This window comes from Schistocerca piceifrons, chromosome 2 (genome assembly GCF_021461385.2).
Source record: "Schistocerca piceifrons isolate TAMUIC-IGC-003096 chromosome 2, iqSchPice1.1, whole genome shotgun sequence".
Classification (NCBI taxonomy): domain Eukaryota; kingdom Metazoa; phylum Arthropoda; class Insecta; order Orthoptera; family Acrididae; genus Schistocerca; species Schistocerca piceifrons.
In genome coordinates this window covers 613,312,758-613,337,665 of record NC_060139.1, presented here as the reverse complement: position 1 = coordinate 613,337,665, position 24,908 = coordinate 613,312,758, and the positions used below count along the sequence as shown (strand labels likewise).

General features: G+C 39.3%; 1 protein-coding gene and 1 pseudogene across 1 annotated transcript in view; one reads left to right on the top strand and one right to left on the bottom strand.

The window, feature by feature from the left end:
• Positions 1-24,908, bottom strand: part of LOC124776403 (peroxisome biogenesis factor 1) — a 388,232-nt gene that overhangs the window by 204,763 nt on the left and 158,561 nt on the right. Inside the window, 2 exon segments of the mRNA XM_047251383.1 lie at positions 16,263-16,397; positions 20,400-20,578. Coding sequence (XP_047107339.1) covers positions 16,263-16,397; positions 20,400-20,578 — 314 coding nt within the window.
• Positions 11,568-11,685, top strand: LOC124778922 (annotated as a pseudogene).

The following is a 24,908-nucleotide window of genomic DNA, read 5'->3' as shown; positions in this document are numbered from 1 at the left end:
GTTCAACCCCTTTGTGTTAGTATTATACGGGAAAGTGAGAAAGTATAATTAACAGAGTGATTCAGTGATATTTATGTGCCGTTATTGAGATTCCGCGTCTACCGCGCCGGCATTATTTGGATTGCAGTGTTGGATTGCAGTGTTGGATTGCAGTGTTGGATACAGTGATTAAAATTTGCGTGTGACGATAATGAATAACATAGAGGCCTGTGCTAAGTTTAGCCGTTATTAACTCTGTAAGACGAAGGCAGTGGCTGTCTCCTTATTTTGGTGTTTTTGGGATGAATATAGGTCGTTCATTGATGAAGCTGTATTGTTGTTCTTCTTACCACCAGACATTTTATTATTACAGCATTTGAGAAGGACAGAATGGAATGTAACATCTCCGTAGCAGTCCAATCCGATTGCCGGCCCCATTAGGTACACGGTCACATTAATTATTATCTATTTGGGCTGGTATCAGATCCCGATCGAGCGGGATAAGTCAGTAGATAAAGCGGAGTGTTACACCCTTGGCTTACCGTGAAAGGACTAGTGCAATTTTTGGACGAGTAGTAAAGAACAATAGATAATTTTACCTTGCTTAACGCAAGAAAGTGTTTTTTCAATTTGGATCGAGACAGAGTAGGAACTGTAAAATCGCGACAAGGAACAGTGCATTTTTGAACAATACGAAATAATAATATCTTACGATTGTGACTAAACTGTTTTTTCTTGCCATATTAAATAGAACAATAGTGTCAATAAACTGTGTTATAATGTGCGAATGCATAAATCCGCGCAAAAAACTGTGAAAAGTGAACGCCAAAGAAAGACACGTGTGAACAGTAAAATAGCAAAACGAGCCAAGAATTCATCACGAAAGTTTTTAAAGAAGTGTTTAGCGGTAGTATTTTGACTGAAATTGCTTTTCGAATAGTGAAAATCGGACAGCTTCGTGTGGACCCATAAACTGCTATGCAGACGACAATGTATTGTGGCGACGCAATTATTGAGTGACGTCACGCAGACCCGTGTAGCAGTTGCACCAAAGAGCTTCGATCCGTGAGGTGATTTCACACGACATCCCACCACGGAGCAGCCAGCTGAGCGACGCGACTTCGAGACACCGAGCGCAGTCCCGGCACCTAGCGGCCAAACTACAAACTATGCCCGCCTGCAGCGCCACGGAGCGGCCGACGGAGAACTACGACGACTTGCAACAGCAGCGCAACCTCACGCAGCTCCAGCGGCAGTACAGCGCCACGCCCCCCTCAAACGTCAAAACATCGCGACTCGCAGTGACGTCAGTTGGTGAGTGAAGACGACTGGTTGACATAACATTAAATTGCGGTGTGCAGTCTTCGCGATAAATAAACAATTTTTAACTGATATTTACATTAGGACAAGTGCCCAATTGTAGTAATTTCCGAAAAATTTGAGCATACTCTGAAATATAGCATACTTATTTATGCACACTGCACTGTCTAAATGGTAATTATACAGATATGCGCATTGTTTTTGGGGATTTTACATTTATAGATTTTATGAGTGTTGTGATTATCTTGTTTAAAACATTTTTACATAAACTGTGTATGTGGAAGTTGTTATTGGAAATTATTAGGTTTTTGAGAGTTGTTATGTTCGATGCTCCTGCATATTGTATCAATTTAGGGATTAATTGAAAAATGCTTCAGGTACTGTTTGATTAGTTTTATGGTAATTAGGAGTGTTTTGGGTTACTGGAGGTTATTTTGTATTACTTGCCTGTGCATTAAAAATAAATCAAACATGTCTACTGAAAATAAGCAGGTTTGTGAGGAAGTAGTTGAAAGGAAAGGGATAGGACAGGAAGACAGGGAAGATTCGGGAATCAGGGATTATGGAGTATCATTAGATAGCCCATTAGCACACTCAACTAGTTATCCCAAAACACCGGAACAAACGATGAGAAATAAGTCAGTTTCAGAGGATGCAGATAAGTGGTCGATGTTGGTAGACTTGATAAAGGAGAATAGCGCATCACTAAAGGGTTTGCAAGAAAACAACGCATCACTAAAGGAAGATTTACGAGAAAGGGAAGAAAAGTACCACAAATCAGTAGAGAAACGTTTACAAGAAACTAGAGAAGAAGGAAAAATATTACGAGAATCATTAGAGAAGGGTTTACAAGAAAATAACGCATCATTAGAGAAAGGTTTACAAGAAGCTAGAGAAAGGGAAGAAATGTTCCGCAAATCATTAAAGGAAGATTTACAAGAAACTATAGCACTAGAGATCAAAACATCGCAGATGAAGATGGAATGTAATCTGAAGAAAGAAATGCAGGAGTTACAAGAACGACTGAAGATGGACATCGACGAGAGAGAGAGGAAGCTACAGAAGAGCGTAGACCAAGTCCAGGGAGACATGGAGAAGATGGAAGGAAAGTTGACAAAAAAGATAGAAGACGATGTTGAAGAAACTAAAGACGAACTGGGAGAAAGGATCGCCGAGGTGACGCAGATGCAGAAACAGTGCAATGATGCGGTTAAGGGGATAGGAGATAGGCAAAACCAACTAGCTGTCAATCTGAGAAATGCCATAGCCATGCAACGAGAAGAGGATAACAAGAGGGTTGAAATGGAGGTCAGGCAGTTACAACAGGGAGTGCAGCAATTGGAGAGCAAGACAGAAGAAATTGATAAACGAATTAGCAACGCCACCTTAGCCATTGGGGGAGGTAAGGTCGTTACATTGATTAGCAGTGATAATCGGTGCGTCCAAAATCATACAGGGCAGAAATTTAGACCGAAAGGAGGGTTGCACCCAATGATATTTATGAAATGGCTAAAAGGAGTTTTCCCAGCACATCTTAAGGACTCAGACAAGATTCAATTTGCAATAGATAGAATGGAAGGTGAGGCCTTCACTTGGGGGGTCAGGAAGAAGGAAGGGACTACTAGTTATGATCAGTTTGAAGAGGAATTCTTGAAGAAATACTGGTCCAAAAGCCATCAATGTGCAGCAATTGAGGACCTACTCCATCGCAAGTCACTTAGTACATGGAGAGGAACGTTGAGAGAGTTTGCCGAACATTTGTGGGAATTGAACGAGACCCTGGAACAACCCCTGAGTGATGACGTAATGATATCTGCGATAAAAAGAAGATTGAATCAGAAAATGCGGGGGACTGATGACCTTCGCTGTTTAGTCCCCCTTAAACATCCAACAACCACCACCACCATCAGAAAATGCAAGAAACTGTATCTGGGAGCCTAATTAAAAATAGGGAGGCTTTGATGGAGATACTGGAACAGTTGGAGTCTGTTCGATCACAGGGACACAATCAAGCTAATGATCAAAACTGAGGGGGAGGTAATGACCCAAGGAATCATTTTGGTAATTCGTCTAATTATAGAGGAAGAGGTGATGGTCATAGGTACAGGAACCATGGTGGTGAACGTCAATGGAGAAATGATTGGAGAAGGAGTGAAGAACCAAGAGATCATGAGAGAAGATGGGATAGGTGAATGAATGACACGGTGCATATAGAAGAGGTGGAGAGACCGGAAAACTGAATGACACTCCAGATGAGGTCCGATCGGGAGTGAGAGCTATGAGGACCAGGGTAAACCTACTAAGACACGACAATGGTGGAAACCTAAGAGAAGATCTACTGGAGGAAAGAAGTGGGATTCCCAAAGAACCCGTGCTACCCACGATAGGGATCAAGTTATGTGGACTGAATATCGAGGCATTAGTCGATACAGGAAGTGAAGCATGTGCAGTATCCAAAAGGTTATATGAACAGATACTAAAAGCAAATATTAGCTTGCCTAGTTTCCCAGTGAGTGGAGTGAGAATTGTGAACGCGTTGGGTGCAAGGAGTAAACCTATTAAAGAACAAGTGTTGATTACCTTCGAGATAGAGGGAGAAGAATACGAAGCAACATTTTTGGTGGTGGCCGGATTGAACACATCAATTATTTTAGGGATAGATTGGTTGAATGAAGTTGATGCAGTAGTGAGTTTTGATGAAGGTACTATCAAGGTCAAAGGAAGAAAGGGAGAAGAGAAGAGGTTAAAGTTTGCTGAGGGGAGTGCAATCGAAGAAGAGGAAGAATTCAGAAGAGTAAATTTGTGTCATGAAGAGGAACCCACCACGGGATACGGGGAAGAGGAACTAGGAGGAGAAGTGTTGATATACCTTGAGGGATTAGCACAAGAGGATAGGCATAAAGAGAATAAGATCAGGAAAAGGTTGGAGGAGATGACACACCTAGATGAGAGGACTAAGAAGAAATTAGCCACAGTATTATACAGGCGTTGTAAAGTATTTTCTCAACGGCCAGGTATCATGAAAGGGGTGGAGTGTAAGCTAAAGATAAAGAACCATAAACCGTTCAATATAAAACAGTATTCCATTCCCCAGGCGAAACGAAGAGCAGTAGATGAAGAAATGCAGAGGATGATGGACCTTGGTGTTATAGAAAGGACCAATAGTCAATACAACAACCCCCTATTTGTCGTTGATAAGAAGGATGGAAAGGTGAGGATAGTTTTGGATGCACGAACAGTGAACAAAATCATCGAACCGGAGAGGGACAAACCAGAGACTATAGAAGAACTGATTCAAAAATTCCGAGGAGCAAAGGTGCTTAGTAGTATCGACTTGACTGCTGGTTACTGGCAGATACCATTGGCCACAGAGTCTCGCCAGTATACGGCATTTACTTATGGAGGAAGGTGCTATCAATTTAGGGTGTTGCCGTTTGGACTTAATGTGTCAGTGTCTGAATTTATAAGAGCGATGGATAAGATACTAGGCGAGGAGTTACTTAAGAAGGTCACCGTCTATGTGGATGACCTCTTGATAGCAAGCGAATCATGGGAAGAACATTTGAATAGACTGGATGCAATCTTGGCAGCTTTTGAAACCGCAGGGGTAACTGTAAACCTGGACAAGTCGGAATTTGGCAAATCAAAGATAAAATTTCTGGGCCATATAATATCCGAGGAGGGTATCTATCCTGATCCTGGTAAAATGGAGGCTATTAGAAATTTTCCGACCCCCCATAGTAAGAAACAGTTGCGAGCATTCTTCGGGGTTTGTGAGTTTTATAGAAAATTTGTCAAAGGATCTGTACTTAATGCCCCGAGTATGAGGGAATTGACTAAGGCGAGGATGCCGTGGCATTGGAGTGCAGAGTGCCAAACCAAGTTTGAGAATATCAAGGAAGCACTATATAGTGCGGATATATTGTACCACCCGGATTTTTCCAAGGATTTTTATTTAGGAGCAGACAGCTCTGACTATGGACTAGGAATACATTTGTACCAAATAGAGAGGAGCGGAAATGGTGAGAGTGTAAGAACAATAGCGTTTGGTAGCAGAAGTTTAAATGCTTGGGAGAGGAAATCTTCGATTACTGAAAGGGAGGCATTGGCAATTGTGTGGGGGTTTAAGCGTTTCCGGTACTATTTGGCCGGGAGGCATGTGAAAGTCGTGACTGACCATAAAGCCCTTACATTTCTGACTACAAGCAAGTTGAGGCATAGCAGACTAACGCGATGGGCCCTGGCATTACAGGACTATGACTTCGAGATAATTTATGAACCAGGAGCAACACACATAATACCTGATGCTCTGTCAAGATTACCAGCTGACTCAAGAGGAATGTTGGTGGACAGGCCGGAAGGAGAAGGAGTTAGAATTAACCTGATGAGGGGAGTACAGTATGAAGAATGCATAAGGAAGTTCCTAAAGAATGTGCATAGGGAACAGAACGAGGACGAGAAATTAAAGACAATTAAAAACAAATACAGGTGTGCAGGAGAGGAAAGAATTCACACATTTTATTATATTCACAATGGGATACTTTATAAAAGGAACAAGGAGAGTGAGGAGAACTGGAAACTCTGTGTGCCTGAGCATGTGGCAGAAAAATTAATTTGGTATACGCACTATAGTAATGCACATTATGGACCGAAGAAGTGCCTGGAAAAGTTGAAATTAGATTGTGCATTCAACAACATGGGAAGGCGTATACGTAAAATACTGAGTACATGTGACACCTGTCAAAAATCTAAAACGACTACAGTACAGCACAAAGGATATATGCACCCAATTGTACCAACAGCAATTAAGGACATAGTTGCAGTGGATCTCTTTGGGCCACTTCCTGCCTCACGAGGGAATTACACACAAATCTTAGTAGTGGAAGAACTGGTTTCCAAATACATAAAATTTTACCCACTGAAGAAAGCTACTAGTAGAGCCATCATTAACCATTTTGAGAAAGACTATTTTCAAAAGGTGTGTATTCCTAAGCGAATTTTGAGTGATAATGGGTCACAGTTCAGGTCAAAGGAATGGACAGAGATGCTAAGTGAGCACGGAATAGAGCAAATTGCCATTTCTAGGTATAGGTCAGCTTCTAACCCAGTGGAACGAACAATGAAGGAATTGAACTGTTTATGCCGAACCTACTGTCATAGGAAGCATGGTTCATGGAAAGAATATCTGGAAGAATTTAAGCGGGTTAGGAATCACCTCCCACATGATTCTACAGGGTTTGCCCCATGTGAAGCATTGCTCAATCAAGAACCAGATAGTATTTTTCGTGAGTTGGTAGTCTACCCACCAGGAAGTTCATTGACCTGGGAAAGGAAATTGGAGCTGGTGGAATTAAGTATGAAGGAGAAGGCTAGGAAAAGACAGGAAAGACACGACAAGCTAGTGAAACCGATAACTTACCGAGAGGGAGACCTGGTATTAGTAAAGGTTCATGTTAGATCAAAGAAAATAAACTCTGAAATACATAAGTTTAACCACGTTTATAAGGGACCGTACAGGATTATAAAAATTGGTCATCCTAACATTGTGGAGTTGGAATATGCACGGACAAAGAGAGTGCATGGTAAGGAGCATGTGGAAAACATAAAAAGGTACTACTCCCACGAGAGCAGAAATGACCCAGATGAGGAAGAGGAACTCGATTAGGGCCAATGTCTGAACTGAGAGTGTTCGAGCTCCTTGATGTAGTGGGGAAGGGCATGGTTAGAACATTTAGCTGTAAAATGGACATTTGAAAGAGGGAAAGGTTTATTTATATTGTGTTTTGTGATGTATTACAATTGGAATTGCATATTTCATGTCGAAGATTATCTAAGAATGAGTATAAAACCTGTAATAACTAAATTGTAGTATAGTAATTCATATGTCCTGTGTTTAAGTAATAATTTTTGAGTGTATATGTTGTGTGTTTCATTCAATATTGGACTAGAGAGGACTATTGCTGGTTGATATAAAAATTGTAATTTGGACAATGCCATGTTTATGAGATGTATAACCTTTTGTAAAAATTATTGTGGAGGCAGCCCACTACCGGAGTCGAGGGATTATTTGATGAATTGTAATTTCATTAATTATTTACACTGTGTGTTTGTTCAAATGTAGCCATGTTTCATTCCCTTGCCGATTCTTTTTCGCCTGCGGCTCTAAAGAAGTTTTCGAGGGCGGGGATGTAAGGGGTCCGCAGGCCCTTACTACTAGGTTTGCACTCACACAGGTCGACAGGGCAACTATCGATTAGTGTGTCGGGTCGCGAGAGCGAGAGTTGAGTCAAGTCAGTGCGTGTTGTAGGTTCCCGCGAGGCGGGCAGAGCTGAGCAGAAGCCAGCAATTGATAGAAATTACCGACAAAGGGAGTGGCCATCGCCGCGGTTCAACCCCTTTGTGTTAGTATTATACGGGAAAGTGAGAAAGTATAATTAACAGAGTGATTCAGTGATATTTATGTGCCGTTATTGAGATTCCGCGTCTACCGCGCCGGCATTATTTGGATTGCAGTGTTGGATACAGTGATTAAAATTTGCGTGTGACGATAATGAATAACAAAGAGGCCTGTGCTAAGTTTAGCCGTTATTAACTCTGTAAGACGAAGGCAGTGGCTGTCTCCTTATTTTGGTGTTTTTGTGATGAATATAGGTCGTTGATTGATGAAGCTGTATTGTTGTTCTTCTTGCCACCAGACATTTTATTATTACAGCATTTGAGAAGGACAGAATGGAATGTAACATCTCCGTAGCAGTCCAATCCGATTGCCAGCCCCATTTGGTACACGGTCACATTAATTATTATCTATTTGGGCTGCTATCAGATCCCGTTCGAGCGGGATAAGTCAGTAGATAAACCGCAGTGTTACAAGTTGCTCTTTGAAGGGGTCAGCTACGGCTGTAACAAGTTAATGCTACTGCAGTGTTGTCGGTGTGATGCAGGGCCTAATTTGCAATTTTCCACGACCAGTATCTGTTTAGAGCACTGCACACAGCTTGTTTCCCTATATGGGCAATGAGTGTGGTTGTTGTTGTTGTTGTTGTTGTTGTTGTCGTTGTTGTTGCTTTCTTCAGTCCAATGACTGGTTTGATGCAACTCCCCTTGCTACTCTACCCTGTGCAAGCCTCTTCATCTCCACGGAATCACTGCAACCTACATCCTTCAGCAACTGCTTATTGTATTCACCTCTTGGTCTACCTCTATGATTTATACCCCCTACACTTCCCTCCAGTAATAAATTGGTGACCCCTTGATGTCTCAGAATGTGTCCTACCAAACAATCCCTTCTTCTAGTCAGGTTGTGCCACAAATTTTTCCCCCAATTCTATTCAGTACCTCATCATTACTTATATGATCTATCCATCTAATCTTCAGTATTCTTCTGGAGCACCACATTTCAAGAGCTTCTATCCTCTTCTCGTCTGAACTGTTCATTGTTTGTGTTTCACTTCCATACATGGCTACACTTCACACAAATATTTTCAGGTAAGTTTTCCAGACACTTAAAGCTCTACTCGATGTTAACAAATTTCCCTTCTTCGGAAACACTTTTCTTGCCATTGCCTGTCTACATTTTATATCCTCTCTACTTTAACACCATCAATTGTTTTGCTACCCAAATAGCAAAACTTGTCTACCGTTTTAACGGTCTCATTTCCTAATTGAACTCTCTCAGCATCACCTGATTTAATTTGGTTGCGTCCCATTATCCTCGTCTTAATTTTGTGGATGTTAATCTTATATTGTCCTTTCAAGACACTGCCCATTCCTTTCAACTGCTCTTTCAAGTCCATTGCTGTCTATGACAGTATTACGTCGTCAGCAAACCTCAAAGTTTTTATTTCTTCTCCCTGGACTTTAATTCCTACACCAAATTTTTCTTTTGTTTCCTTCACTGCTTGCTCAATATATAGATTGAATAATATCAGGGATAGGGAGCAACCTGGTTTCATTCCTTCTTAACCATTGCTTCCCTTTCATGACCCTTAAATCTTATAATTGGCATCTGGTTTCTATACAAACTGTAAATAGCATTTCGCTCCATGTATTTTACACCTGCCATCTTTAGAATTTGAAAGAGAGTATTCCAGTCAACATTGTCAAAAGCTTTCTTTAAGTCAACAAATGCTGTAAATGTAGGTTTGCCTTTCCTTAACCTATCTTCTATGAGAAGTCATAGGGTCAGTATTGCCTTGTGTGTTCCTACATTTCTCTGAAATCCACACTGACCTTCCCCAAGCGCTGTTTCTATCAGATTTCCCACCCTTTTGTAGAGAATTCATGTTAGTATTTTGCAACTGTAACATATTAAACTGATAGATTGGTGATTTTCGCACCTGTCAGAACCTGCTCTCTTCAGAATTCGATTTATTATATTCTTCTTAAAGTCTAAGGGTATTTTGCTTGTCTCATACATCTTTCTAGCCAGATGGAAGAGTTTTGTCATGGCTGGCTCTCCCAAGGTTATCAGTAGTTCTGTCGGAATGTTGTCCATTCCCGGGGCCTTGTTTCGACTTAGGTCTTTCAGTGCTCTGTCAAATTCTTCATGCAATATCCTATCTCCCATCTCATCTTCATTTACATCCTCTACCATTTCCATAATATTGCCCTCCAAGTAAGTCTCCTTGGATAGACCCTCCATATACTCCTACCACCTTTCTGCTTTCCCTTCTTTGCTTAGGACTGGTTTTCCATCTGAACTCTTGATGTTCATACAGGTGGTTCTCTTTTCTCCAAAGTTCTCTTTAATTTCCATCTTTCCTCTAATGATATATCCTTCTAAATCCTTACAATTGTACTCTAGCCATTCCTGCTTAGCCATTTTGCACGTCCTGTCAATCTCGTTTTCCCCCCTCCCTGCATCATTTACTGTATTTTTATATTTTCTCCTTTCAGCAACTAAATTAAATATCTCTTTTTTTACCCATGGATCTCTACTAGCCCTTGTCTTTTTACCAACTTAATCCTTTGCGCTTTCGGTATTTCATCTCTCAAAGATACCCATTCTTCTTCTAATGTATTTTTCCCCCTGTTGCTCATATTTAGCAAAACAGTCTGGACTGCCTGGATAACACTTCCTACTGACACTGTGATGAGGTTGGGTGGTAGAGGGACTATGTGAAGGCAATGAGTCGAATACTTGCTCTGCTGATTTGTTGCTTGGGTTTTGTCCCTAAATGGGCATCGGGGTCTGAATCTCAAGTTGCATTATGAAGATGAACTTGATTAATTCTGATAACATCTGCTGTGGTGTGAATGGAAATAAAGTTTTAAGAAATATACCTCACTTTCATCAAAATTCTGCAGTACTGCATTCAATATTTTAAGCAATTTTACACAAAAAAAACCTGCTTTCCTCCACTATTGTCAACTTCTTTGGGAGCAGGATCTGTTAATCTCAATGAATGTGCACAAGCTTCTTTATTTATTTGGTGCATTTATTATGCCATGTACTAATGTTTCAGCATAAGATTGTTTCAGTTTTTATTTTTGCACAAAAACTGACACTTGCAGGTCAGCCATTTGAGAGCACTTGCCCATTCAGCATATTATTGATGTGACTTCTTGTCACAATGAAACAATGTGAGCCTAGCTGGTACAACATGTGATAGCTGCTTGTTATGCTTAGAGAGCAAACTACAGATTTCAGACAAATCTAAACACTCTTTATTGAGAGGACATAATTTTTGTCAAAGAGATAATTTTTGGGGTTTGTAGATAGCAGAAAAGCACATTGTTTAGCTGTTTGCAAGGAAGTGTAATTGCACACATATGTAGTATGAATCCCAGTCCTTGTCTTCTGGATGATGAGGTAAAATTGTTGGTAGTGACTACTGTTCTGACTAGGAACCATTGTACTATAATCTGTTGCTGTTCCAGTATTTGCTTTCACATTTCATCCTGTCGTGTCTGGTACTGCCACTGAAGTTGTAGTTGTCAATTTCATTGTCTCCTCCTTGTGCCTGCTGTTTCATTTGAGGTTGCAGCTGTTGTCCCCACTGTTTGATGTATTCTGGATCCATATTCACTGAACTTACAAGGAGAGGACCCCAGTGGTAGGAACAATTTTCTGAAACCACTGTATGGTGATGTGGGCTGAAATCCCATGTATCACACCCTGCAGTCATTCACCTGGTGTACCCCACATTTGTGAGTGATTGATGCAAAAAATTGGGGATTCTACTGACGCTCAACAGTGTTAAAAGACAAGAATTTTCTAGACTAGCTTTGTGTTGTAATGGATAGGGTAAGACCTTTATGTGCTGAGGGGCAACGGCCTTGCCGCAGTAGATACACCGGTTTCCGTCAGATCATCGAAGTTAAGCGCTGTCGGGCGTGGCCGGCACTTGGATGGGTGACCATCCAGGCCACCATGTGCTGTTGCCATTTTTCAGGGTGCACTCAGCCTCAAGGTGCCAATTGAGGAGCTACTCGACCAAATAGTAGCGGCTCCGGTCAAAGAAAACCATCATAACGACCGGGAGAGCGGTGTGCTGACCACACACCCCTCCTATCTGCATCCTCAGCTGAGGATGACATGGTGGTCGGATGGTCCCGGTGGGCCACATATGGCCTGATGACGGAGTGCTTTTTTATGTGTTGAAAGTCATGGGCTTGAATCTCATCAGGTACTTTAGATTTTTTATCTTTAAATCTTTATTGAAATGATTTTGATCATTATATTTATTCAGTTAACTGGTATAAATGTAATTTCTTATTTCAATTCATTTGTCACATCATTTCATTGTATGAATTTGTTTGTTGAGGGAGACGGGGGAGAGGGAGAGGGACGGGGTGAGGGAGCGAGGGGTGGGGGAGGAGAGGGGGAGGGGAGGGGGAGGCGAACCTCATTGCAAATACTGCACATGCCACAGAGCAACATGCTCTTTATTATAGAGATAATATGGATACAAGATTATCACTTGATAGTTCACAATTCCCTTCTGCACCGGATCATAAATTTAAGAATACAACAAGAGAACTTTCTGACATTCCAGGGTCAAGCAAATCAGTCATTATTCCTTATAAGAAAAATCCTAAGCGTAGTCCAACTGAAATAAACCTCCTGACATGAAATAAAGTAAACAGCCAGGTCACAAAAGTACAGTGTAAGTGAGGTACAGGCATTAGCACAGAAGGATTAAAAGTTTTGCAACTGCCCAGTGGTCAGATTTCATCGACGACTTGACATCAGCGGCCATGTCCATGTGATGGCCCACTGGTACCTCTTACCAGCTGCCAGAGAACTCGTTGATAATGGACTCTGCAGGGTATTAAGCTCGCTGTCTGATGGCCAATATACAGCATACACTACTACTTTTCATGCAGCTTTACAATGAACACCACTCCTTGCCATGTAATTAACAGAATTTATTGGTCTTCTGTGACTCTATGTATGCAGATAATTTCAAGAAAGAGTGGCTAATAAGGTAAGCTTTTTAACTCTTTTGATTGATACTGATTCCCGATTTCTATTAAAGCAGTTTTGTGGCATTCTTCATTGGGAATCTATCGTAGAGAAGTGGGTTACACTTTAAATCAAGTCACCTATTTCCTAATGGTTGACAATGTAGAATTAAAATTCCTCTAACTATGAATAGATTTTTGTTTGGTGATAAATGATATAAAATGAAGAATACTGTGATAGCAGAGTATTCCAGTTTATACTGTTGGAAGACACACACATAATACACCATTTTACAATTCTGTATAAAGAAAACAATCCTTCATATTAAGCTGGCACATTATTTGTGATATTGTGCAAGATGTAGCAACTGCAACAAAGGAATATATACAAAATTTCATTGATAACAATACTATCTCTCTGCTAGGCCACAACTTCTTCCCATGTCGTCATATGAGATCTGCAACACTTACCAAGATCTATTTTTGTTCAGCTTAATTATCCACTATTATTTCTCCCTGCGGCTCAAAATGTTGTGTGGTACACTGCTGTAGGTCTGAATTTAAACCTTTACAGTGCCACCAGATTGTCTTCAAACGGCAATACTCCTCGTGCTAGGTGGGTGGGAACTGTCTATCTTTTCAACAAAAGTTGAGATCTTGGAAAGGATGCATAGTGTATCAGATTCATAAGGTGCTTCAGTGAATTCTTGGCCCTGTCTTGGCATCTTTCCAGAGACATTCTGTTCAGTTCGTGAACCACAATGAGAAGGGGTACATCAGATAATCTACAATTGATGCTGAACTGACCAGTAGTAGGAGTGAATAATAAATTGGCTCAGAGTCTCATATTAAACAGACTCATATAGTGGCAGATATACATAATATACCACAAATTCTTGACATGTGGCTGTCAGTAGAGTGAATGCTTGAAGCAGAGTGTTTAGAGCCATGGAACTGGCAGGGAAAGATTTTTCACTAACACACTTCCTTTCCTCTGCCAAGATCATTGTTATGGTAGAGAAAATAGCCCATTAAGACAGCAGCATCAAATAGTTTAAAATGTCTCTGTGTACACATCCATATAGATCTTACCTGCATTAGGAGTTTATGTTCCTCTACGTAGGACCTGAATCCAATCATATTCCATCTCAGTATGATTACGATTCTACATGTGGGGCCTCAAATTATACCCAATATCACAGTCAAGGTGCCTATTGAATGGCTCTGAAATAGCACTTGACTCAAGATATACAATTCAAGGAAAAAACTTTCACTATCAATATTTGGTCACCAAGGAGAGGAGAGATGATGGTGAAATGTTCTCAGATCACAAGATTTTGCACCAATGCTCTGGATTAAATTCCAATTCGCAATTTGTGAAGCAAAGGTGTCAATAAATGTGAAGGAAGAAAAATCTTTCCAAATTCATGGTCGAGTCACATTAATATGACCATCAACTATGTTCGACATCAACTTGCAATAACCACTCACAGATGGCAGGTGACAGCACTAGCAGTGATCGGTATATAAAGCACGTGAGAGGGACACAAAAAACAGTGCAGTTGCTGTTGTAATGTGGAAACAGAGCAAGTTATCTGGTGTCCAGAAGAATGTGGCCACTGGCTTTTGAGCGAAGGATGGAACAGTTTCTGAAATGGATAAATTTGTAAACTGTATACATGCGGCCATGGTTAAAGTATATCAAGAATGGAAAAATAGCCCTATCCAAAACTGGACCACAGATTACAGGGTTGAACGATGCCTGTGGAGATGTGTACAGGCGAACAGACATCCAACTGTTGAGCAGCTGACCACCCAAATTAACAATGGGGCAACCAACAGCATCTCATCAACAACCGTTCAGTGAACAATACTGTGAATGGGCTTCCGCAGCATGCGTCTGGTTCAGCACCCATGCTAAACACAGTTCATCACCGATGAAAGCTGAATATCAATACCGCAACTGGATGTCCAATGAATGGCGACTGGTGGCATTTTTAGATGAATCATGTTTTATGCTCCATTGGCGTGAAACATCTGAAAGCAAACAACCTGCAATAATCATCAAAAGGATCCAAGCTGTAGGGCATTCCCTGAGTGATCTCATCATTCTGGAAGTGACAATGGTGAAACATATACATCTATCCTTGGGGACCATGTCCACCCCTACATGCAGTTTATAACAATGTAAACAATCAATATTGACAAAATAATTTAACTGGATAGATAAAAAATCCACTCACCATGCGGCAGCAGAACACACATGTAAAAGACGGTTGTAATTGGCAAGCTTTCAGAGCCAATGGTTTCTTGTTCAGGTAGAAGGGTTGAAGGGGAAGGCAGACAGGTGAAGGAAAAGAGTTGGAGAGGTGTAGGAAAAGGGGTAGATTTTGTGAAAGTCTCCCCTGACCCGTGGTTCTGGGTGACTTTCCCGAAATCTACCCCTTTTCCTAGACCTCTCCAGTCCTTTTCCTTCACCACTCTTCCTTCCCCGCCAACCCTTCTGCCCAAAGGAGGATCCACTGGCTCCAAAAGCTTGCCAATTACAACCGTCTTTAATGTGTGTGTTCTGCCACTGCATGCTGAGTGGATCTTTTATCTACCTACATGTAGTTTGTTTTTCCTCAGTATGACGGCATCTACCAATAGGACAACACAACCTGTCACACAGCTCACAGTGTGAATGTGTGGTTCGAAGAGCATCAGAAAGAGTTTACAATACTCTCCTGACCAACAAATTCCCCAGATTTAAACCCAACAGAGAATCTGTGGGGCCACACCAATCGGGCTGTTCATGCCACAAATCCTCAACCAAGAAACCCAGTGCAGTTGGCCATGACACTGGAGTCGGTATGGTTCCACATCCTTGTCAGTACCTTACTACAGTAGCTAGTTGCATCTCACAACACTCTCGCTGTAATTACAGATATTGTATAGCTCTGTTACCATTGAAAAATTTTATGAAACATGTTTTGCATTACATTGTTTCCTTGATTGGCTATTGTGGTCTCCACAAAAGCCTTTGCTTATGAAGGTGTTTTAAAAATTTTAGCATCCCTGCCACTCATCAGCTCTTGCTGTATGCAGAAGGGTAAAACCTTCTTAACTGCCCTTCCTGTTTTCTTTCTTTTTTTCCTTCTTTTTTTTAAATTGTTACCGCTATGTAAATGTTCTGACACAAAGCATGTGGTGTACCTTTTTAACTGACATCTGCCCAAGATGACCCACATTATGTACTATAGTGATATAAAAATTGTTAAAAGTCCCTAACAGCCCACCAAAGCACAGCAATTTCTTTTGCTTTGATTATTGAGAACCACATTTTTTTGACACAGGGGGAAAAGAAATAGCAATTAAGCTATGTGGGGCGACAAATACCTGGAGAGATATTAAGCTGCAGCTTGAAACATACTTTGATTTTCATTATACTGTTTTTATCAAACAAATTCTGTACCGTATACATCACAAAATATTTATGAAGGCACATCACCATAAAGTGAAATTCAAGATAGGTAAGTATATTTGTAGAGGATAGCAGTTCTTATAATAAACTTCACCTTAATGCTAATAAATTTCAGTCCACACTCTTGGGCCATGGCACCAGCCAGAAGTGTTTTCCCAGTTCCTGGAGATCCATACAGCAGGACACCACTTTGGTGACGTAAAGGAGACTGCTCAAACAATTCTGGATACTGAAACAATTAAAACCTTTGAGTGTTTTACATCATAAACCAAAATATATTAAACATACCTTTGCAGAATAGAGTTACAAAGTTTGCTTTTGCCTTGAAAGTATAATGAGAGGATTATAAAAACTGAATATTTAAGTAATGAATATAATAGGGAAACATTCCACGTGGAAAAATACATTTAAAAACAAAGATGATGTGACTTACCATACGAAAGTGCTGGCAGGTCGATAGAAACACAAACAAACACATACATACACACAAAATTCTAGCTTTTGCAACCAATGGTTGCTTCGTCTTTCCTGACGAAGCAACCATTAGTTGCGAAAGCTGGAATTTTGTGTGTATGTATGTGTTTGTTTGTGTTTCTATCGACCTGCCAGCACTTTCAAATATTTAAGTTATTTAGATAATTATACTTTCTATTACTTGAAAGTCTTCATTTCTATCAACATTGTTCAACATCCTGACAAATATTACGCAGTATGCATTTGTTAATTAAAATCAGTTTTTCTTCTGTTACCCGTTACTGTATTCTAAATATTTTGAATGGATTTTCCAGATAATTGTGGTGGTGATGATTTTATGTATGTAAGAAATAGCAACAAATTTCAGATATCATTTTGATATAACAGTACATTAGTTTTATTTTATTTTTACTGTTTTATTCTGTGACAGTGTTTCAAATTCTACAAATCCACTGCACATCATTGCTGGATCCATGCCGATTTCCTCAGTCTTCTCCTAAAACTATTGGTCACAGACATTTTCATTGCTACTAAAGTAATTTTGATGTCTTCACTGACAATTTGGTAATAGTTTCCCAAATTTCTGCATTTAGCCAAATCAGATTCTTACAGCTACTGCTCTTCAGAGGAATAGAATACTGTAGAAGAAGAAAGGGTAGGTTTGAGAGATGAAATATTGAAGGCAGCAGATGTTCAAGTAGGTAAAAACATGAGAGCTAGTAGAAATCTGTGGTAAATAGAACAGATATTGAATTTAATTGATGAAAGGACAAAATACAAAAATGACATCCATGAAGCAGGCAATAGGAAATACAAACAGCTAAAAACGAGATTGACAGGAAGTGCAAAATGGCTAAGTAGGAATGGCTAGAGGACAAATCTAAATATTTAGAAAAATATGTCACTAGGGGAAGCGTAGATGCCACCTACAGGAAAATTAAAGAGACCTTTGGAGAAAAGAGAACCACCTGTATGAATATCAAGAGCCCAGATGGAAAACCAGTCGTAAGCAAAGAAGGGAAAGCAAAAAGGTGGAAGAAGTATAAGAGGGTCTATACAAGATAAACATACTTGAAGGCAATATTATGGAAATGGTAGAGCATGTAGGCAAAGATGAGATGGGAGATACATACAATATTGCATGAAGAATTTGACAGAGCACTGAAAGACCTAATTTGAAACAAGGCCCCAGGAGCAGACAAGATTCCGACAGAATTACTGATAGCCCTGAGAGAGCCAGTCATGATAAAACTCTTCCACCTGGTGAGCAAGATGTATGAGGCAGGAGAAATACCCTAGACTTCAAGAAGAATATAATAAGTCGAATTTCAAAGTCAGCAGGTTCCGACAGGTGTGAAAATTACCGAACTATCAGTTTAATATGTCACAGTTGCAAAATACTAACACGAATTCTTTACAAAAGGATGGAAAAACTGGTAGAAGCTGAGCTTGGGGAAAGTCAGTTTGGATTTCAGATAAATATTGGAATACACAAGACAATACAGACCCTACGACTTCCCATAGAAGATAGGTTAAGGAAAGGCAAACATACATTTATAGCATTTGTTGGTTTAAACAAAGCTTTTGACAATGTTGACTAGAATGCTCCCTTTCACATTCTAAAGGTGGCAGGAGTAAAATACAGGGAGAAAAAGGCTATTTACATTTTTTTACAGAAATCAGATGGCAATTATAAGAGTCATGGGTCATGGAAGGGAAGCAGTGGTTGAGAACAGAGCGGACTAGGTTCTACACTATCCTTGATGTTATTCAATCTGTATATTCAACAAGCAATGAAGAATTCAAAAGATAAATTTGGTGTAGGAATTAAAGCCCAGGGAGAGGAAAGAAAATCTTTGAGGTTTGCCTATGACATCATAATTCTGTCAGAGACAGCAATGGACGTGGAAGAGCAGTTGAATGGAATGGGCAGTGTCTTGAAAGGAGGATATAAGATTAACATCTAAAAAAGCAAAACAAGGATAATGGATTGTAGTCAAATTAAATCAGGGGATACTAAGGGAATTATATTAGGAAATGAGACACTTAAAGTAGTAAAGGAGTTTTGCTATTTGGGCAGCAAAGTAACTAATGATGGTCGAAGTAGAGAGGATATAAAATGTAGACTGGCAATGGCAAGGAAAGTGTTTCTGAAGAAGAGAAATTTGTTAACATCAAATATAGGTTTAAGTGTTAGGAGGTCTTTTCTGAAAGCATTTGCATTGAATGTTGCCATGTATGGAAGTGAAATGTGGATGATAAACAGTTTAGACAGAAACAGGATAGAACCTTTTGAAATGTGATGCTCCAGAAGAATGCTGAAGATTAGATGGGTAGATCATGTAATTAATGAGGAGGTACTGAACAGAATTGGGGAGGCAAGATATTTGTGGCACAACTTGACTACAAGAAGGTAGATAGGCTGATAGGACACATTCTGAGACATCAAGGGATCACCAATGTGGTACTAGAGGGAAGCAAGGAAGGTAAAAGTCATAGAGCGAGACCAAGAGAAGAATATAGTAAGCAGAGTCAGAAGGATTTAGGTTGCAGTAGTTACTCGGAGATGAAGAGGCTTCCATAGGATAAAGTAGCACGGGGAGCTGCATCAAACCTGTCTTCAGACAGAGGACCACCACAACAGCAACAACTGATCTTCATAATTTTTATCTTTCTCTTGTTTATCTGCGAATTAACTAGTTTGGCCAATAATTTTTCCCACTCGGTCCTAAAGACATATCATCAAGAAGCATTAATTCTATTACCCTTTACTCTACAGTCAACTTTTCTGATACTTCAATTACTCATTCTTCACCACATATCACTAACTTACTCTTCCTAATACAGTAGTAATTGTAGTTCCTAGTTTTCAATTTTTTTGATTGTTATACTGATGTTTGTAAACATTGTAGTCTAGTTCTACAGTGCTAAACAGCTTATCTAGCTACTTATTACAATGGTCTTTCTCCATATATCCAAATGAATTTTGGTTTTTTGTGACACAGGAAGTTGTAACATAATAGGCATTCTTCACTTTTCTAACTCATAGCTTACTCTCAACACATATAACATTGATTTTCCACACGTCTATGCATCACTTAGTAAAATTTACATTATTCTACAGAATGATATATGACAGATTTTAAATTTATCTGCACAAGCTTTATTTCAAAAGGTGTTAGTAATTGTAATTTATATAGTCATGGCTACAGATCAATAACAAGCACAAATATGTTTTACACCAATTATGAATGAAAATATACAGTAAAATTATGTTAAATTAACCCTCAAGACATTCAATACTCCTCCGAGCAGCAGAACTAACATCTCATAATCTCCTGCATATTCTGCTTGAATACAATCATAAATGTTTATATGCATTTGCTACTGAGTATCCCAAAATATTAAACAATCCACGAACTTCTGATAGAATAAGCCTGTTGAGTACTACAATCCGCATCTTCCAGTGTTCTAACAACTGTTACTGTTACTCAAATTGATCTTGTCTCTTATAATCTAGAGTCTAGAATGACTTTTCCTTCCACCCACCATTTGTACTTTTTCACATCTTGACCCACTAGCCGTGTTTCAGCAATTAGGAAGCAAGTAATTCGTTTCAGTCCCAAACAGTCTAATATCAAATTTCTGGCTTTTTCTTTTCGATTATAGCTTCCATTCACTTTGAGACTTTATGACAAATGTATATGGTTATTGTTAGTATAAATATAAAATAGGGTAAATATATGGAAACACATACCTGTGATGGCCACCGGAAAAGTTCAGTTAACATTTCCTTTACTTTAAGAAGGCCACCAACATCAGCCCAAGACAGAGAAGTATCATGATGAAGCTTCACATCTCTTAGGGACAATGGGATGTTCTTCTCAAATGCTTTAACTAAATCATTAGTCTCTATTTCTGGCAATTTTTCATCACCTACATGAAAACACCAGTTATTAGAAAATAAAAATCTTGTCTAGACCAAGCTGCAATAAACATATGTTCAAATTATATGCCAACAAGCTTCTATAAATCAAATACAAATTGTTCTAAAATAACCAAATTAAAACACACTTTCCTGGGGCACATGTAAAGTTATTTCTATGTCTGCTAGTGACTCTCCTTCCAAGGTAACATGTCGCATCCTCCCTACTAAAAATTTCGAAGTCCAGTCACAAATTTCGTTTGATACTCCATAGGATCATATCTTTGACAGTAAGGGTAGATGTGGTACAGAGTCAAATGCTTTTTAAAAATTGAGGAATACTGCATCTACCTGACTGCTTTCAAGATGTCAAATAGAAAAAAATGTGAGCTGGCAACACATGATTGACATTTTCAGAACCCATGCTGGTTACTAAGGAGGAGAGGTCATTCTGTTCAAGATACCAAATTACATTTTGACCTCAAAATAGGTCCCATGATTCTAAAACAAATGGACTGCTAGGATATTGGATGGTAGTTCTGTGGATCACTTCTGCTACCCTTCTTGTAGGTGGATGTGACCTCAGCTTTCTTCCAACTACTGGGCACAGTTTCACATTTGAGGCATTTTTGGTAGATTATACTTAAAAGAGGGGCTAACTCCACTGAAATTTGGTACAGAATCTGACAGAGAGTCCATCAGGCCCTGGAGCTTTGTTTACTTTAGGAATATCACCTGTTTCTCTCACCACTAACATTAACAGATGTATCACTTATCTTTGCAGTGGTGCAAGAATTAAATTCGGAAATACCCCTGGATTTTCATTTGTAATGGAATATCTGAATACTGAGTTCAGTGTTTCTGCTTTTTTTTGCTGCCATCAATTTCAGTTCCTGCCTCATCCATGAGTGACTGGACACTAAGTTTGGTCCCACTAACAGCCATTACACATGATCAGAATTTCTTTGGATTTTGTGGGAGATCCTCTGATAATACTCTACTGCTGTAGTCACTGAAGGTTTCACATATTGCCCGCCTGATGGACAAATAGATTTCATTCATATTTCACTTTCTCTAGCCCTTGGTTTTGTTTTACAGATAGTATGCAGTAGTTTCTGTTTCTTTAGTGGCTGGTTACCATATATTGCCATTCCGAAAAATCTTGCCTAGGTAGATCAGAGAACACACCTAGTAATGTTTTGCAGGACATCTTATCAGCTGCACTCACTTAAGAAACTGTAATATTGCCAATTGATTGTTGGCTGATTAAGGACTAATCCAATGCTGACAGTATTATTGGGGAATTTCTGTACTATTGAACTTGGGCTTATTGTGAAGGTTTTGGTTACACTTGGAGGTAACATCCTCTTTGTCTCAGAATAGCACCATGTTTCCTAAGCCCACAATTATTTGTTGTATGTTCTCTAATCTCTGTGTAACCCTTCAGTTTTTACCCTCTACAGCTCCCTCTAGTACCAGGGAAGTTATTTTCTAATGCCTTAAAATATGTTTTCTCTTCTTGTCAGTGTTTTCCATATACTCCTTTCTGGCTTTACTGGCCAGGAGACCCCACCTGAGGTTGTTCGGCCGCCTAGTGCAAGTCTTTCAATTCAATACCACTTCAGTGTCTTGTACGTCAATGATAATGAGCTGAAATAATTTTGCAGAGAACTTCCCCATTCCTCATCTTATCAGTACCCCTAATTTTCAACATACTTCTACAGCACCATAACTCAAACACCAGTTTTCTTGTTTTCTGGTTTTTCCATAGTCTATGCAATCGTTGGTGGCGCATACACAGTGGAAAGCAGGAGAGAGCCAAACATGTCAATAATGTTGCCAAAGCTCTCACAGAACCAGAATTTCTATACCACCTCTTCCAGTGACACCAACATGCTCAAAGCCACTGAGAACTTGTCACTTACAGCACCAGAAGAAAATGAACAACTAAATCTTTCTGTGCAAGCTCCGATTTCTCTTATTTTATTATAATAGCCATTTTTCCCTATATAGGTGGGAATCAACAATTTTTTCACTTAGAATAGACTGTTTGTGACTGAAATTTCATGAAAAATCTCACTGCAATGAACACATGTATCCTATCTATGACACACTCTGCCCCATTTTGCAATAATACAAAATAAGCTATTGTTGTTTGAACTTTTTTGATGTTTTTCATCAATACTATCTGCTAAGGATTCCACATCATGCATAAATACTTCAGAAGAGTATGACCAAGTGTAGTAGAGTGTGATATTCCCTATACATGTTTTCAGATATAAGTATGTTGACTTCTCATATTTCTGAATTTCTGCATCTGAAATGTATTTTCATTTTGCCACATCAGTGCAGTTCTGTTGTATTTTGTCACTGTTACAGTCTAGAGTAATGCTGGAATTGAAATCTTTAGAATAACGAGAACGCTTTTAAATGAATATGAAGAGTTTTTCTATAATAACCTTCACATATTATTCCAGAAGTATACAACAGCTGTGTCTGTAAAAGACTTTCCAATTGAGGAAACATCATGTAATAGTATATATCGTCAACGAAAAAACAATACCGTGTAGCTGACAAACTGCTGATTTTTCGTTTTTCAGTCAAATGGTGTCGTTGACCGTACGCGCATCTGCTCTTAATGTCATAATGCTGAATTTTTAATTATTTACCATGAAAAAATTATCTAAAACAATACCACATACGTGACACAGCAAATAAACAGATGGCAATAATGTGGAACTGTAGAGAATTAAATACTGCGTATCTACAATCTATGGATACTGTAAACAATACCGCGTAAATACAAAACTGCACGCAGCACAGCACATCGTTGTTGCCTTATTACATATTTAATAGTGCTCGAAAGTGGTTACATGCTTGTAGCTTCATTTGTGATAATGGACAGCGATACAGATGACAATCGTTTTACTCAAGAAGAAAGTGTTTCTCAGCTGAAATCAGCTTATGAAAGTGGAGAATCATTCATGAGAGTGGCTGACAGTGGTAAGAAAATTGTTTTATTATTCAACTTTGAATGTTAGTAGCACCACAAGTGTCTTATTGTGATATAAGTCAGAAATCCCCCACTTCACTCGTTCTGTGCTTTATTCATTTCTGCCAAAGATTTCTAGACTGTCCACTTTCTTGTAGGATCTCCCGTAAATGCAGAACAAACAACAGGTGAGAAAAGTCGTAACGCTGGAGTTACATTTACCAAAGAAGAATTAATTTCATAGATGGGGTTCTCGGTTACTGTTCCTGCAACATCTAATGATGCACGTAAATTTTCTTGGGATTATTGTTAATAGTATTACTGATGCTGTCATTCTCATAAATACAAGAATTTGAGCTTCATCTTTGTCTGCTTAAATTAATTTATAACTATTTTTCCATCTAGAAACCTCAGTGGCTGTATTCAACAATGCTCAAAATTAAACCACAGTCACATTTTCCACTAGAGATGACAGTACTTCACATTCATTGCTATGCAGTGGTGCTCATCGTTTGCCAAACACTCTGGATAAATTATTGGAAGATCATGGGAGCAATAATGATGCTGACAGTGAAGGCCAAGAATTTTATGGTGACACAATCAGTGACAGGAAAAAGAAGTCTAAACAACATTCTGAAGATTGGAAGAAAAATGCCAATAAAATTCTGAGAATGCATGGACAGGAGTATATTGGATACAAAAGAAGTCAAATTGGTAAAATCATTCGAGATACTCCAAGAGAGGCACGAAAATTAGGTCCAACATGTACTACGAAGATGTGCCAGAAATGCTTTCAAAGGAAGTGTCATCAGTTTTCTGGTGATGATAGGCAGGCAGTATTTAACACATTTTGGGAAATGATGTCATGGGATCAGAGGAAGGTTTATGGTATCAACCTTGTGGACGTAATTCCAATCAAATGTCCAGGGAAGAACAATGGCGAATCCGGGAGGAAAGGGACGCTCATTTATCATTTTAAAAATGAGTTGGGGAAACAAAGTATGCAAAAATATGTTTCTCAATACTCTTGGGATTAAAGAATGGACTGTCCAATATTGGCTGGGTAATTCCGCACATGGGATGAGTCCTGATACAGAATCATCACAACCTCGAATCAAACAGATGATGAAGAAAGATGAGAGAACCTTCATGAAAGAATTCCTGGACTCTCTTCCAAAACTTCCATTGCATTACTGCAGGAAATCCTCCTTGAAGTTGTACCTTGAGCCTATTCTACAATCCAAACAACAGCTGTATGGACTCTATATGAAAAAATGTCATGCGGAGAAGGTTTCACCATTAAATCGGGCTACCTTTAACTTGATTTTAGAAGATGGTAATATTAGCTT